At 38.0% G+C, this 16,206-nt stretch overlaps 1 protein-coding gene across 1 annotated transcript in view; it reads left to right on the forward strand.

Annotated features, from left to right (window-relative positions):
- The first annotated feature begins 1,538 nt into the window (after positions 1-1,538).
- Positions 1,539-16,206, forward strand: part of casq1a (calsequestrin 1a) — a 16,180-nt gene continuing 1,512 nt past the window's right edge. The window contains exons 1-10 of the mRNA XM_049011684.1: positions 1,539-2,045; positions 12,658-12,751; positions 13,636-13,736; positions 13,950-14,061; positions 14,594-14,667; positions 14,903-15,033; positions 15,242-15,287; positions 15,531-15,585; positions 15,810-15,910; positions 16,074-16,148. Of these exons, the coding sequence (XP_048867641.1) occupies positions 1,809-2,045; positions 12,658-12,751; positions 13,636-13,736; positions 13,950-14,061; positions 14,594-14,667; positions 14,903-15,033; positions 15,242-15,287; positions 15,531-15,585; positions 15,810-15,910; positions 16,074-16,148 (1,026 nt within the window). The 5' untranslated portion in view covers positions 1,539-1,808. The remainder of the gene's footprint in view (positions 2,046-12,657; positions 12,752-13,635; positions 13,737-13,949; positions 14,062-14,593; positions 14,668-14,902; positions 15,034-15,241; positions 15,288-15,530; positions 15,586-15,809; positions 15,911-16,073; positions 16,149-16,206) is intronic.

Here is a 16,206-nt window from a genome sequence, read left to right on the forward strand (position 1 = left end):
GCTCTACATTTTACTAGACTTTTTTCTTATACCTTTTAATAAAGGTATTCATTTAATGTTTTGTGCTTTGTAGTTTCAATAAATAGTGTTTATAATTAGGCATATGTAATAATTTGAGTCTAATAACTCTATAACCAAGTTCTACTGGCTGGTTTCCAGTACACTGCCACAGCACTTCATTCGTGGCATATTGGGATTAGCAGTGAAAATCTGTCTCATCCAGTCATACAGCCATTAAAAGAAACAGGAAAAAAAGCATTAGACGCATTAAAAAAAATATATTAGATGCATGGTAAACAGAAAGGTTAATTAAAATTATTTTAAACTGGTAATTACAGGATTATTTTAACAGCAAAATAAATGAAAGCAAGTATTTAGGCATTGGTTTGGAATATTAAATCTAAAAAATGTTTATTTCTTAAGATCTACTTCATAATCGTTACCATGATTATTGTCATATCACAAATACTATTATTTCTCTTTTGCGAGCTCCTTCGCAAGATTCAGTAAATGATTTTAAAGAAAACCGACTCGGCACTTTCATTAAAGTGTCCTTGAAGCTGTGTTTAAGAGCAGAACGATCCCAATTCTAGACAGATATGCTGTTCAATCGTTTAATGTTTTCCTCTGGTATGAGACGAGTATGAATGAAGGCGGTATTAATCCCAAAGAAACTGCCCCATAACCCTAGCCAGGATAAGTATACAGTATACAAAAACACATACATATTCCTGAGATTCAAGAATCAGCATGCTTTACTGGCCTTGTGCAAACTGTGCATTAAAACACCCCCATGTTCGTTTAAAAACAGCATATAAATAATAAATATCCAGTTAAGTAATAATACAGTAAAACAGCTAACACTTTCTTTTACAACTAAGATATTGCAATTCCAACTGGAGATGTCCATTCTAAAATCACTTTTACTCCACCCTAAACCCCCAGAATCCGTCCTCACACACATAATCTCAGTTACTGCAAATGATAAGTAACGTTCTGTAATTTTTATTTGCTATATTGACGTATTAAATATACCCCTGCGGTTAAATTAAAGGTGAGACCTCTGAATGCGAAAGGTGCCCATAAAAAATCCAGACACTGCATCGTCACTCCTTATCCTGTCCCTTCATGATTCAGGGCCACATTTTGCCACTGAGGGTGCCAAGAGCTGCAAACTGGATACATCTCCTTCGCCATCCGACTTCTCTGCTTTTATTTTTAGCCAAGATCAGAGCGCTTCCAAACTTAATATGGGAAAGGAATCCTGGATCTCTCCCCCTACCCCACACCTTGCCCCCATCCATCTATCTGAAACCCACACCTATTCCCTTTCTCCACCCCCATATGCTTCCACACCTCTGCCCATTTCTCTATAACTCACTGTCTATCTCTCTTCATATCTACATATCTCGTATGTCTCCCTTTTTCTATGTAGTGTCAACAAAGTGCCAACTGCTGTGGATCCTCCCCTAAACCCCACCCTCTTTTTTTTTTTACCAACCCCCCCAGCCCCCCTCCCCCAGTGATCTAAGTTCTATCCCACTTTTCTGCAGCCTCCTTGCCCTGAACACTCGGCTCAGTCGTCTTCCCACCATTTCCTCACACCAACACCCTCCTCTAAACCCAACCCCTGACTCTCTCTCCCCACTTAATTGTTGGCTCAAACTTCGGTGCATTTTTTTTTCAAACAGGGGGACTCAGGGGTTGCTCTCACTGTTTTCTGGGTTGTGGGGATCTTAACCTTTACTTCTGTCTTTTTTATACTTTGACTGGAACAGCATATTTTTTTTTTCAGTGGGTAGGGAAGCATGAAATTGTATTGGGTGCTTTTGGGGGTCCTGCTCTCCTTTGGAGGGCTGTCATGGGGACAGAAGGGCCTGGACATCCCTGAATATGATGGCAAGGACCGCGTCCACGACCTCACCATCAAGAACTACAAAAACATCATGAAGAAGTATGATGTGATGGTCGTCTACTACCACGAGCATGTTGGGGACAGTCGTGTTGCCCAGAAACAGTTTGAGATGGAGGAGCTGGCCTTGGAGGTCAGTCACGGCATGACGGGAATGGGGAGGCAGTAGGGAATGCATTATATGGTGATGAAAAGAGAAGGAGATGAAGAACTTTGGGATAGTCACAACCGGAAGTGAAATGAAGGAAAGGGGCCGACAGGGTGTTTAGCTTAGAGTACCACGACTTTGGTGGCTGAACTAGATGTCGATTTTAAGCAGGTGTGGAAATCTTGTTTATCTCCGAAAGCCGTTTTACCAGCTTATGAGAATGATAGACAGTGTTGGAAAAATAATATAAATATAATAGGGACACAAAACTTGGTTGCAGTAATTGCAAAGTTCATTTAATCTGAACTGCAGAATGTATATAGGGACGATCTAAATCTGTGCGGGAAATAATGAGGAAACATTGCAGGTCCAGGCTTTAGAATTGCAGCTCTGTATTAATGACAGGACGAGAAGCATTTAGACTCCCATTTCATATTCATGTGCATGCTGATTTATTATGATCAGGCTTATATTTCATTCTCTCAGTAATAGCTGCAAGAAAATATTTTACAGGTATTAAGTCACTTCACCAGGTGTTCCTGCTGGTTGCTCTAGCCTTAACCTCACGGTTGTGACAGCTGCTGATGTCACTGTCATATTTTAATGGTCTTGCAGTCAGACTGAGCACATTTCTTTGTATTGGCTGTAGCTTTCCTAACAGTTTTTGTTTAAGCAGACAGAGTCGTATATTTATGTCTGAAACAGACATAAATATAAGCAGATATATAGGAAGATACTTGCATTTGTGTACTTTTTTCAAATTGAAAGTTGGTAGCATGTAGTTGGACAAAATATCCAGTATGTTATTTTGGTGCATTACCTTGTGTACATGTGTACTCTGTGACAGAATTTCGTCTGTGGACTTTTTAAGACTGGGCTATGGTTGACAGATGATTTATGCTGAAGAAGGGCTTGTAAGTGCTGAAATAAGTGTATGACGGGCAGAATGCAGAGGCATCAGAATCAGTGAGAGCTTAGATGACACAGACACAGCATGAACCCAAGGCGTGCAGTAGGCCTGTTTGACACCACTCACATACACAGCAGCACACAGGACTCTGCAGCAGCAAACATGTGACTACGTGAGGCTCCGTTTCTGATTTCTGGTAGTCACGACAGAACGCCAATGGCATCTATAGGTGCAAACCGAACGGCGCACGGCACAAAGAGCCACAGTGTGTAATGGTGACACCGCTGCAAGCTTCTTTTTCAGTTCACCCAATGGCAAATCTTCAGCTCACAAAAGGGTTCAGATAAGTGAACCTGCTTCACGACATTGCAGGTTTAGTATGGAATAATAAAGAGTGACGGCTGTACTAGCAATATTCTTTCCATGTCAGCCACTTGAACCCTCACACTGGAAACAGTGACCCAATGAAGTATAAGGCAGCTGCGGACAGCACAGAGCATCCTTACCAGTGTGCAAATTTATATAATTTCATGTAAGCTACTGTTTAGTGTTGCGGCAAAGGGTATGTAGTCATCTTTTCCCGGATACCGCAGGCATAAGCAGAAAGGTTTATAGTAAATAAATAATGGTGGCCTGTCCCCATTCTTCACCTCTTCCTCCAGAATACAAGCTGCATGCTGGCTACAGACTGTTGACTATTTCTGGGGTCCTAATGAGGTCCAGCTGGGGTAAGGTTCCTGTGGCCCACCCCCAGGTCCATTCCAGCATCCAGAGCAATGTGACATGCTGAGTCTTAGTCTCACACCACTACAGGCATTTGACAGACACACACTCACACACTCTTATGCAGACGTACACTCATGAACATGCACATACAGTAACCAAGCTCACACACCAATCGAAGTACAGTTATGTAGCATTATGCACGCAATCTACTACTGTATTGTACAAAGTATCAAGATAGCATGTAAGTGTTCCAGTGGTCTTTTGCTATGGATTCAAAGTTATTGACAGGGGGCTGTTTTTTAGAGGTGCTATGAATTGCATAGTTGTGGGCTTCTGGGTGGATATGTGGCGATGTTTCATGCGTTTTACATATTGTGGATGTGCATTTAGTAAACATTAAATTCTGACACTCTGATACTGGTTTTTTGTATATTATGTATGTGTCTTTCCCCAAATAACAAGCTATCCTGTAGCCATTCCAACCTTAGCAGAAATGTAGAAGACGGTCATGGCAGAATCAGAAGCTGCTTGAATCTTTCTTGTTCTCTGGTTGCCACAGTGCCTCCCTATACAGTGGCACACTTCATCTTAATATCGGGAACCAGATGTGGCTCTGCTGGTTTACTAATACTTTCGGAATTATGTCTATATATATATATATCACAAGTTACATCACAGCATTTCATTTTGGAAATGGTATGCTTGCTATGCATGGCTGCAGTTTTCTGTGCAATGCAACTTTGGTTTTGTTCTGTATGACACAATTTTGTGTGGTATGCACTTATTCATTAGGACAGTCAAACGTTTGACCTCAAGAATCAATATTTTTGACCAGATACTGTGTGGGGTATTGTAGTAGGGCTCCGTGTCCAAACTGACCTGAGCTACCTGTGACTTCGCTGATGCGTCGGTTCCAGCTGACGGAGCTGTAACATAAATACCCACACAGCCCTTGCAGAGAAATGAGAGATCGGGAGGGATCAATCATTTATACCACAGGCTGACTAACATCATATCCGTTGAATGTGTAATCCAAAACATCTATTTAAGGCTCTTGTTGGCTTGCATGGACATAGATGGGCACTTTCTCTAAACAGATTTTGAGCTGATAAGGGGGAAATTCTTTTTTTAAAATGGAGGTCTGAAATAGTGACCATAGAGTGCCACTGGACCCAATCCTTTAATTCTGTGACTTCATAAGATCAGCTTATGAATCAGGGTTTGAACATAAGACAACATGCAGTCAACCCAACAGGTAATACGTCACCCCAGAGAATATCACTGTAATTTAGTGGGAAGTGTCCAAAAGCACGAGTTCTCATAATTCTAGCTATTCAAAAACGTATTTTGTAACTCAAATTTTCCCATAGTCAGGAAAACACAGACACTGAAAAACATGCATCTACATATGTATAATCAACAATGATATGTAAATAACCAAATTATTTAAACAAGCAGATTAAACCCATATTCACTGCTCTCCTGGGAATTTTATGCTCCTTAGATAAATATTTAAGTAAATTTAAACACCTCATGTGAAAGGAGTAACATATATCAAATCATATTTATTAGATTATAATCTTCTGGATTTTCTTTATAAATGCTACAGTTATTGAATGCATATATTGTTTTGTGGTTGAACACTGACCAAAAAGCAAACGAAAATTAAATGTAGATATTACTAAATTATATATGAAATATGTGTGCATGTTTCCTTATGAATCTCTGCCTCTTACTTCCAGATATCTTTTACTCTATTCGTGGCAAATTTAGATTAGAACATTTCCATAATCACAGTAATTTGTTAATGCCATTTACCATGACCCCTGCACCCTCAAAATTCACATAATATACACATGTATAAATTCTATGCTGGGCTTGAATGGCAGAAGGATGGCATAATGAAGGAGCATATGCAAGTGCCCCCCGTGGTGTGTAACAAAGTTACGGCAAATTACCTACACTTTCCTTTTGACAGACTAGCACAGTTCAAACGTTTTGGTTATTGCTGTACTGTATTGCTTGTTTTGGATTTTGCTTTGGTGGAGCACATCATAATTCAACCTTTGCTTGCTCTGACATTACTAGCTGTAACCTGCATATGCAGAGTCATGGAGGATGAGCAAAGTCACAGTCTAACACTTAAGCAATGGAAATAACTAAATGTTCATGCTTAGAAATTACACTGAGCATGAAAGTCTATGACAGTCTATGACAGTCTATGACAGTCTACCTTTCTCAAAATCAAGGTCGCTTTACAAAATCAGTAATAAGCACAGAAATACAATATTACAAGAAAGGGGAAACACAAGAAGGAACAGCGGAACAGAGTATTTCTACCATAGACTAATCCACTGAAGGAAATACTCAAGAAAAACTGTAACACCTAGAGGACAGCAATGTTAAGTATGGGAAGTGAAACATAAAGTATAGAGATATGTTTTTATATAAAGATTTCCAGCATTTTAATGACACATCAGTTTCTCAGCCATCGGTTCTGTACAGTTTTGTGTAAATAAATAATAGTTTAAAATATATGGGCCAGGAAAAATTACAAGACATGTTTCTGAAGGTTTAAGAAATCACCATGCTTCAAAAACAGTGATGAAATTCAATTATAGTTTGGCACAGATTTATAAAGTACGCATGATGTGTGACATGCACCTACAGTATGCTTAACAAGCTGCAGATATGGAAATAACATCAGAAAATAGACACTATTCGACATGTATAATAAAAAGGATACGTGTTGCCAAAATAAAAAGCTGAGAGAGCTGTAGTTACATGCCATTTCTCTTGTTGCTGTTTTATCGTCATCTGAGAGCATCTGTCATCTCATAATCTAAACAAATAAGTAATGAAACATTACTTGAGGCCAAGTTCACTTACACCATCTCACCAGTCAAGATATTTACCTCTTAGTTTGATTTCTGCTTCAAGGAACTACACAATTACGTATAGTACTTTCGCTAAACAAAATAAACATTAATAAACACTACTAAATTCAAATGCATAAATTACATAACTGAGTGTACATTCTTCATTCTTGAATACGTGTTATTTAAAAACCTTATTAAAACCCTTCTAAAAGAAGCAATTTCCATCCATGTTTCAAACACTTCAAGGTCAAGGGGAATTATAAAGAAAACATAAATACATTATTTACAAACTAACAATGTAATGGTCAAGTTCATAAAACAGTGATATTTGTTCTAAATCCTTGGAATATGTGATGCATACTCCTTAACTTCATTCTTTTCTCTGTTGGTCTGTTAAATTGTAGAAAATAAGAGACTTCTCTGATTTCACACATTGAAAATAAGATGGAGTAAAGTGTGAAAAACCGACAGTAGAAGTTTCTGACAAATGAACCACAACAGTTGAAATCATGCAATTTATTAAACTGTCCTTAACAACTGGTTAAATTATTTCCTTTAGGAAAATGATACTATTTCAAAAGAAACTAACATAAATCATTGATATTAATAATAAAAAAAATTACCAAAATTAAAATCAACTAAAGCAATTATCTCACAATTATTTCAAATTCACAGAATTAAACAACTACAAATTTCATTTCAATTATCCACGAAATACAGATACATTTGTTGATGACTGCTAGAGTAATCATAACAATGCTTGGCTCTTGAACCAACAGTTTAACCTGGCAAGGCCATAAAAATGGCTGACCCTATGCTTGAACCCCAAAACTCGCTTACAAAGGTATATGTGTCAGTATGAAACGAGAAAGATGGGACAGGAATTTTGTTGCTCTTGTTACTTGTACTATAACAATAAAGCCATTCTGTCTTTTCTCTATGAAAGTGCAGCAATCCAAAGCCTATCCCTGGAGGCAGAGGAATTACTGTCTGCTTGGCATGCCATATTGCAAAGCCTAGAAAACACAGACACACTCACAGGCACACAAGTAGGGTTATCTGCAGTCCCCCTCACCCTTAAAGCTTGAAGACAACGTACCTACCAAACGAGCTCCCAAGCTACCTGTTAACCAAACTGTCCTTCAAAATGTTTATTTACAGTCTAATATGAATTATTCAATTGCAGCTGTGATACACAAACTTTTTATGAGTTGTCCTGGATATGTGCCAGTATTAAAAGGTGAGGTAATGCAATATAATGTGGCATGGCAATGACATCACCTCATGTTAGCCTTGTGACTGTTGTGCCCCGTGGTATCAGTAATGAAGGGGGTTCAATAACAGGTCAGTCTGGTTTGTGTGACACTTTATTCCCTCACGTTAAGGGGTTGTCATTCTAGTAATCTTTTCTAAATAGGTAATAAATTTGGAGGAATTTATTTTGTGATACCTGTTTCCTTTTGGAAACACTATACCCTGGTTTGGCATAGATCACACACTGAATGAATAACTGAAAAAATAATGAATCATATTTGTTTTTGAATTTTGGTATTTTGTTCATTCATGAAATACCATTTGAAGATATCTCTTTTCAATAAACCAGAATACACTATTACATAAACAAATCAGGGAATGTCTATTGTATTTCAATTTTTAAATTTCAAATAAGTTCACAGTTTGGATGGCCAGGCATATTGCAGCACATAAACCCTCAGCTGACAAAAGTTACTTTGCAAATGGTGAATAATCAAACGGTGATGAAGGTGTAGATTAAATCATTTATTCCACCATCACCTTCAATCCTAAACATGCACGCAGCTGTTGCCCATTTACCACTTCCTAAAACAAGATCATAAAGCTGAAAGCAGGCAGGCAGCGGGTAAAATTTAAGGGTTCTGGCTCAAGTACAACAGGCTGAGTGCAGTCAGTTAGGTACTGTACTGTACCTGTCAGCGGATCTGAAAGACATAGATCGTCACAACCACCTTGCCAAAATAGTCTTGGGTCAATGTCTGTTAGGAGCTAAATATAACCAGTAACGCTGCCACCCCCCTCATTTGCCTGCTCGCAGATACTGTGCCTCTTAGCTTGTTCAGCACAGATCCTCTTACTGCCCTTATAGACACACTGGAGCTAGTCCACTGCGCGTCCTCTCATGGAGCTTTACTTGAAACATGCCCTCTTCTGGACAAAATGTGACATTGCTGTTTATCTGTTTATCGTGCTCCATATCCAACATATCTAGCAATTATTAATAATATTAATCGTATCATGCAGAAATTATTTTATGGGTTGGTTCCAGAAAGACTGATGCAGACCTCTGTAAACACAAGAGTATAATTAAGAAGTGCTTAATTACTAACATGACACTTGTTCAAAGTCATACGAATACATCACAGAAATCCTGGTGTGCAATATTTTACAATCTTCTATTTTTTTATGGCAGACTGGATCTAATTTGTCTTTGGGCAATATCAGAGGTCCCAGATCTAAGATTTAAGGGTCTTTTTCTCATGTTACATAGACCACTGCCTGAGCTAATCAGAAAGAAGCAGTGTGGTATCTTTTATAGACTCTAAACTATGAAATCCTCCCAGGAATGACAGACAATTTATAGACAAAAATAAAGATACTCATACTGGTGTTACTGTGTATATCAAGTCGTAACAGTTAAAAAACTGGCAGGAGAAACATAAACTGGCAAAATATCAGGGTTGAAAACAAATGTATGTTTGTATGTCTCATTAAAATATCAATCACTAAAAGCATAACCAACGGATCTATGTTCACTACCAAAACTAAGTACATACAACCTTCAATAATAAACCCTAACAGTGCTTTCTTATAAATAATTAAGAAGGAACATGTTAGCTCCACTTCTTCAGATAGGCCACTTCATCACACTTTAACAAGCACAGAGTGCCTACAACTATCCCCTTCAAAGGTTAATTAAACTACAACACTGGCAAGCACTCTGTCAGACTAACTCATTCACTAGTAGTAAAATACATGTGTACATTATATCACAGGAAAAAGGTAATTTCCCAGTTATTTCGTACATAACTTCATGAAAAAGAACATCTCTCAGTTATCAAACTATTTTCATACATCTACACTAGTCTATAGAATTACTTATCTAGCATAAACATTTTGAAACAACACTATCCAATTTTCCTAAATTTAGAAAAAAATATCGAACACATGAGATGAAAAGTAAATGGGACTGTGAAGGTCATAATTATGTTTAAGTGTTGGACAGCAGATAGACCAGAGCATTTTACATTTGGAAAATGGTGTAGTCAGAGCAAAAGGTGTATTGCGGTTATGAAATGTTTGTCTTGTCATTACAGCCCCATAATCAATGAAAGCTTTTGGGCTTTGACTAGATGAAGTGAGCTCACATTAAAAGATATTTTGAAAAAAGTAAGCAAAGAAGGACTGTTTCTTAACGTGCTGAGGTTTTTCCTCGTGACATTTTCTCAGTTCAAAATAGAGACTGAGCCTCTGGAGGTATTTTGAAATGAATGGTAAAAGAATTGGATTCTTGACCTGGTAATCCAGTAAATACCACACGGAACACTGACCTGATTAAAATACTCTTGCATCTTAGATGTTCCACGAAAGATGGAACAGAAAAGTAGTATAGTAATAATTAGATCTGATTTTGTCTATTAGCATAGTTATACCAGTGCTGTCATCCTAAATGAAAGGTTTTAGTGGATAAAACTCAATTCAAGTGCAAATTGCTTGCCGACTGCCAAAATTCACTGTTTTAACATTATTGCTCGTTAGAGCAATTAGAGCAGATCTATTTAGAGTAGTAAATTTTTCAGGAAATAATTCATTACATAAAGTTTTATTATGACTTGCTACATCAAACCTGCAAATGTTCTGTTTCAAGGCAAGACTCTAGTTTTAATGGGCTTGTGTTCAAAGCAAGGTCAAGGCTTAATGTGGGTGCATGTTCAGCAGTCAGACTGTAAGGCAAGCAGGCTAGCAGTACAGTTTTACACAACATTCAGCCGTGAGCCTTGAGCCCTTCCTCCGAAGTCTAATTCCTTTTGCAGTGCTAGGGCAAACTGGGTCACACACAAGCACTTGTGTCAGCCCATGGATTAAGTGTCCTTCCTCCCTCAACACACTTGTCAGGAAGCCGTCTCTCCCTTCAGCCTAACAGCAAACTCTCATCTCTTGTCGACTCATGGCTTCTTGGTGCTACCATATATAGTTGTGGCTCACTTAGCCAAGAGTCCATTAGCTGAGTTTAGCCCCAGATCTGTTTAGCTGGCAAGAAGAAGGTGGGAGGAAGCAGCCCTTGACCCTTAGAACCTCTCTCATATAAATACCCTTGACTGACAAATATGGGCAATGATTCATATGCTGGACATAGGCATAGGGAGGAGACTATCAGAAAGGCTACTTAAACCAATGGCAGACGTTGAAAATAACATAAGTCAATGTAAGGTTGCCAACCATCACCATAGGACTGACAAACATTACAAGATAGAACACGAACAACGAGTTAGTCAAAAAAAGACACAGACAAATTTGAAATGTAGACAGAATAGGACTGACATACAAACAGAGGGTCAGATGAAACGTGGTTCTGTCCCAACTAAAAAACATAAAAAATTAGAGATCAGTTAAAAAAAATTTCCCTGAAACTTTTAGTGCTGGAGTTTCCACTCTTACATTGCTGGGAAACCATTCAGATAACGATAAAAACAGAATGTCTGTTAAAATAATATCTTGCTAACATGTTATATATAAAACAAATCAAAGAGCTTTCAGGATGAACAAGATCACACAAGTTACAGGGACAACTGGAAAAAAGGGAATTATGTCAAAATAATGCAATTATTAATGAATTACAATTGATTACTAAGTATAAATTACAATATTTGTTTGTATTACATAAACAAACAAATAAACTTGCTTGCTATGTAAGGCAGTAGCAAAAGTTCAGGTATTACCAACATGCACCTAAAAATGTTTGTTCAAGCAGATGGGACATTTTTCAGGGCCCTTGTGACAAATTGGTCATGGAATTCCTTATAAGCCATATCTAAAATCGGTTTAATTAAAACTGTATTATATTAAAATTATATATAATTTATTGATTACTTTTGATTTAGAGAAAAGTATACCACTAGCAAATAGTTTTAAAAGTTTATGTTTGATTCATTCACCGTCCTGGGTAAAAGCATGGTAACAGCACTGAGCACAGTATGCTTAGAACGGTGTGCCCCTTCATTTCCATCTAAAGACTAAAATGAGACACCATCCATCCATCCATCCATCCACCATCCAGTACAGGGTCACAGCACTAACATTAAGAAAGTTCATCAGAGACAAGTCATAAGTAATCGATTTAGAACAACTCATACAGAGGATGTGAAAGTAATGTTAAGCTCTAATGTTAAACCTTCTATATTAATCCTATGAACATTAACAGTTAAAATGAAAAATACTTTCTATTAATCATGCAGTTTGCTTCAATACCCAGCCGTACAGGTATATGTAGCATAAGCCAGAGAGTTGTTTAAATGAATTTAATTTAATGTAATTTAATTATGGATTATTAATTAAATGTTTTACTGGAATTGTAAATAAATCACACACAACAAAACAAGCTAGAATTTAAGACTCAAGTACTCGTTCCCATTCAATGCATTGATCCACTATAGATCTTCCCCAACATTACTTGATCAGTATTGATTTCGATATCCACTGACTTCCAGTGTCCCGCTTTTCCCAAAAAAGCGAAAGCTAGGATACTTTTCTTTTCAGTAATCTACGGAGACTGCTGTTGGCAGGTTTTGTAAGTGTCGTTGCTTTAAAGCAGTTTTTGGCTATATTTATTGAATTGAATTGTATGACTGAAATGACGCAAATGAAACTCAACCGGTATAATATATAACCGATTACTTCTTTCAGACTACATGACTGCGAGAGTGATTGTGTTTCGCTGGTAAAGGGATACTTAAGTGAGGGAATTAATATAAGCAATGACCTTTTTGCGCAGGGGTTGACAGAGGTGAGGACGGGTAATTAACTTGTCGCTATCTCCCTCCCCACCCAGCTTGCGGCTCAAGTACTTGAAGACATCGACGATGAGGACATCGGATTTGGCCTTGTTGATGAGAAGAAAGACAACGTCCTCGCTAAGAAACTAGGTATCCCTTCCCCTCTATTAAAAACCAAATTAAGTTAACAAACAAATGATAGCAAAATAATAAGAATAGTTCTTTAACTCACCCGAGTAAATGTGGCGGACTGGTCACTTAGGTTCCTACTGTCATACTTTGAGGACTCAGCCTTCTCTCGGATCGCGAGGCCGGAGACGCGCGGAGCTCTAAGTCTGCAAGAAAACCGCTGGAAATCGGAACTGACCGATTCTCCTACCTATGGATCAACATTTTCCTGTTTTTATGACTCGAATATATAGATAACCAACTTGTTCAGATAATAAGAGATGTTTTTCTTTTTCAACTACACATTTTTCTCAGTTCAGTTTGTGTAAACACTGAAATAAAAAGCACCGTTTATATTATTGTTATAAATGACGAGTTGCCAACTCGCACATATCTGGCGTGACAGGCTTTCAGACTTCAACGCTCATGCAATAAGTGTTACTGGACATTTATATTATTCCATTATAAACTTAGAAATAGCTAAATCAAAAGCGTTGGGATGGTCTCCAAAACCTACAGACTATTCACAAGGTAATAGAACTGTTATACACATGTAAATATGTGAGCAGACTAGCCTAGAATGAAAAATCTCACTCCAGCCAGCTTACCATAGGGGGTAATCCTGCATAATGATTCACTTACACTTCAAGGACAAATGTGCAATATTCCAGTAATAATATGTGTACTTGCGAGCAAGTGAAGAACCTTAAAACAGAATATGAATTTATTCAATCTAATTCTGACCTGACCTTGAAAATAACGGGGGAAACTATTCAGTCGACTCAGTGATGCCACCTAGTGGATACTTTGTTGAATTAGATTTGGCGTCAGGTTCATCCAACTCACTCCACGTTCGAAAACCACAGATTTCGACGAAGTGGACAGCATCTACGTTTTCACGGAAGATGAAGTGATCGAGTACGACGGAGAGCTTGCTGCTGACACTCTGGTGGAATTCATCTATGATGTGAGTAGAATTTTGAATTCTCTCTTGGTTTTCCTCTTACGTCACTCCCTTGCATTGCAAATTATTTTACGTACTTTTATGAAATCTAACTTCCCACCTTCCCCTTTTCTGTATTATTCAATCATTTCATTGCGTGAAATTTCTGCATGCGAACCTGATTTTCCACATAAAATATTTCTTGCCTTCGGTCCTCAAGCTCCATTCTTCTTGCAGGTTCTGGAGGACCCAGTGGAGTACATTGAGAATGAGAGGGAACTGAGAGCTTTCGAGGACATTGATGAGGATATCAAACTGGTGGGCTACTTCAAGAATGAAAAATCCGATCGTACGTACTAGAAGCTATGGAGATTCTCAGCAATATTTGAACTGATAGTATAACAATAAAATTTTATTTATGGAGTATCAGGTATATAACAAATGCATATAGACATATAACAATAATATATTAAAAACGTTGATTTACATCAGGGTGTCCAATCTTATCTGCAAAGGGCCAGTGTGTATTCAGGTTTGCACTGCAACTCTCTAATTAGGTAACTAATTAGAGGACTGATTGGCTGAAGAGTCCTCACACCTGAGTTTGAACATCTTACCTACAGGTTACCCCAAAATCCTGCCCTGCATACAAACCGGCCCTTTGCAGATAAGAGTGGACACCCCATATTTACATAATACTACTAAACCATTTTTAAATTTATCTAAAAATCTGTCATGTTCTGTCATGACCAGGTATCCAAAGAATGGGTAATGCATGTACTGTACTTACAAAGTCAAGTATATCATCCATATTGACCTGTTACCTGTATTTAGTATTATTCCATGCAACAGTAAAGGATCTGATTGGTTTATCATTGCAGAATTTGCTGAGTATGAGGATGCTGCGGAAGAGTTCCACCCCTTCATCAAGTTCTTTGCTACATTTGACGCCAAGGTACTTAGAACCCTCAGAGATCGGCATTGTCTCTTCACTCCAAATTTCAGGGTCCACATTACAAACTCCTTGGTATTAGTCTAGTGCTGTTCTCCAACGACAGTAGAATTTTATGATAGGAGTCACTGGTTTTTATAAAGAACCAAAGTCTTCCCACCAAAACTAGTGTGCCATGATATCCAGGGTCCTGGGTACCCTCTTTCCAGGCTTGAAACACATCTTCCTTCTCTTCTAGGTTGCCAAGAAGCTAGACCTAAAGATGAATGAGGTGGATTTCTATGAGCCCTTCATGGATGATCCCATCACCATCCCTGGAAAACCATACTCAGAGGAAGAACTTGTTGAGTTCATCGAAGATCATGACAGGTAAGTCATTTTAAAACATAGACAGTTAATACTAATGATCATCACATGATGATAGATACATACAGATATACACAAAGACCCATTAATATGCATGTTTATTTGTAAGCAACCCAAAGGGATGTAAAGGCACTAACAGACAAAAATCAAAATGAAAAAAATACAGAATGTTACCCATCTAAACACCTTCAAATGTGTCTTTTTAATGCAGACCAACCCTGCGCAAATTACAGCCCCATAACATGTATGATGTCTGGGTAAGTCTTTCTGACTTCAATAATTGCCACATCACTATTATATATACTTTTAGTTAATTCACTTTAATAAAGACAGACAAGTAGGTCCATAGCAAGGATAATAAATAATAGATACAGGCTTACATATATACTAGCATCTACTTGTATCCTCTTAGTTAATCCCTGAAATAAAAAGGCCAGCACAAATGTAGAATGCTTCCTACAGCAGTTTCCTCATGGGTGCCGCTCACCTTCTCTTCTCAGGAGGACGATATCGATGATGAACATATCATCGTTTTTGCCGAGGAGTCTGACCCTGGTAAAGTGCTCTGGGCTGCGGGGGAAGTGAGAAAGTGGAGAGTGTGATGTTTTTGGCCGTGACAGGCTCTCTCATACGTGTTTTCCTGTTACCATTTGCATGCATCTGTCCTTGTGATTACATATGCCGTAATTGTGGATACTATATATTAATGAAAACCAAGAAACATTTTTCTCCATCTGATTTCTTGGCAAGAATCTAAGTATATGTCTATATTCCCTCAGATGGCTTTGAGTTCCTGGAAGTTGTAAAAGAGGTAGCTGAGGACAACACTGACCACCCTCACCTTAGCATTCTCTGGATTGACCCTGATGACTTTCCCCTGGTAATATTTTTATTGGAATTTTATAAGGTTTTATAAACATTGTATGTATTTCAAATATGCTAATTAATTAAATATTGGGACAAAACACCTACCTTCCTAGCTAACTGTCTACCTGTTGTTTTATTTATTTTTGTATCAATCTCTGACCTGTTTTCTTTTACAGCTTGTCCCTTACTGGGAAAAGACCTTCGACATCGACCTGTCCACCCCACAGATTGGTGTTGTGGACACTGATGATGTAAGTTTCAACAACGTTTAAAGGCAAAATGTAAAGTACCGTGCAGAAGTCTTAGGCA

This window comes from Brienomyrus brachyistius, chromosome 4, assembly GCF_023856365.1.
Source record: "Brienomyrus brachyistius isolate T26 chromosome 4, BBRACH_0.4, whole genome shotgun sequence".
Taxonomy (NCBI): Eukaryota; Metazoa; Chordata; class Actinopteri; order Osteoglossiformes; family Mormyridae; genus Brienomyrus; species Brienomyrus brachyistius.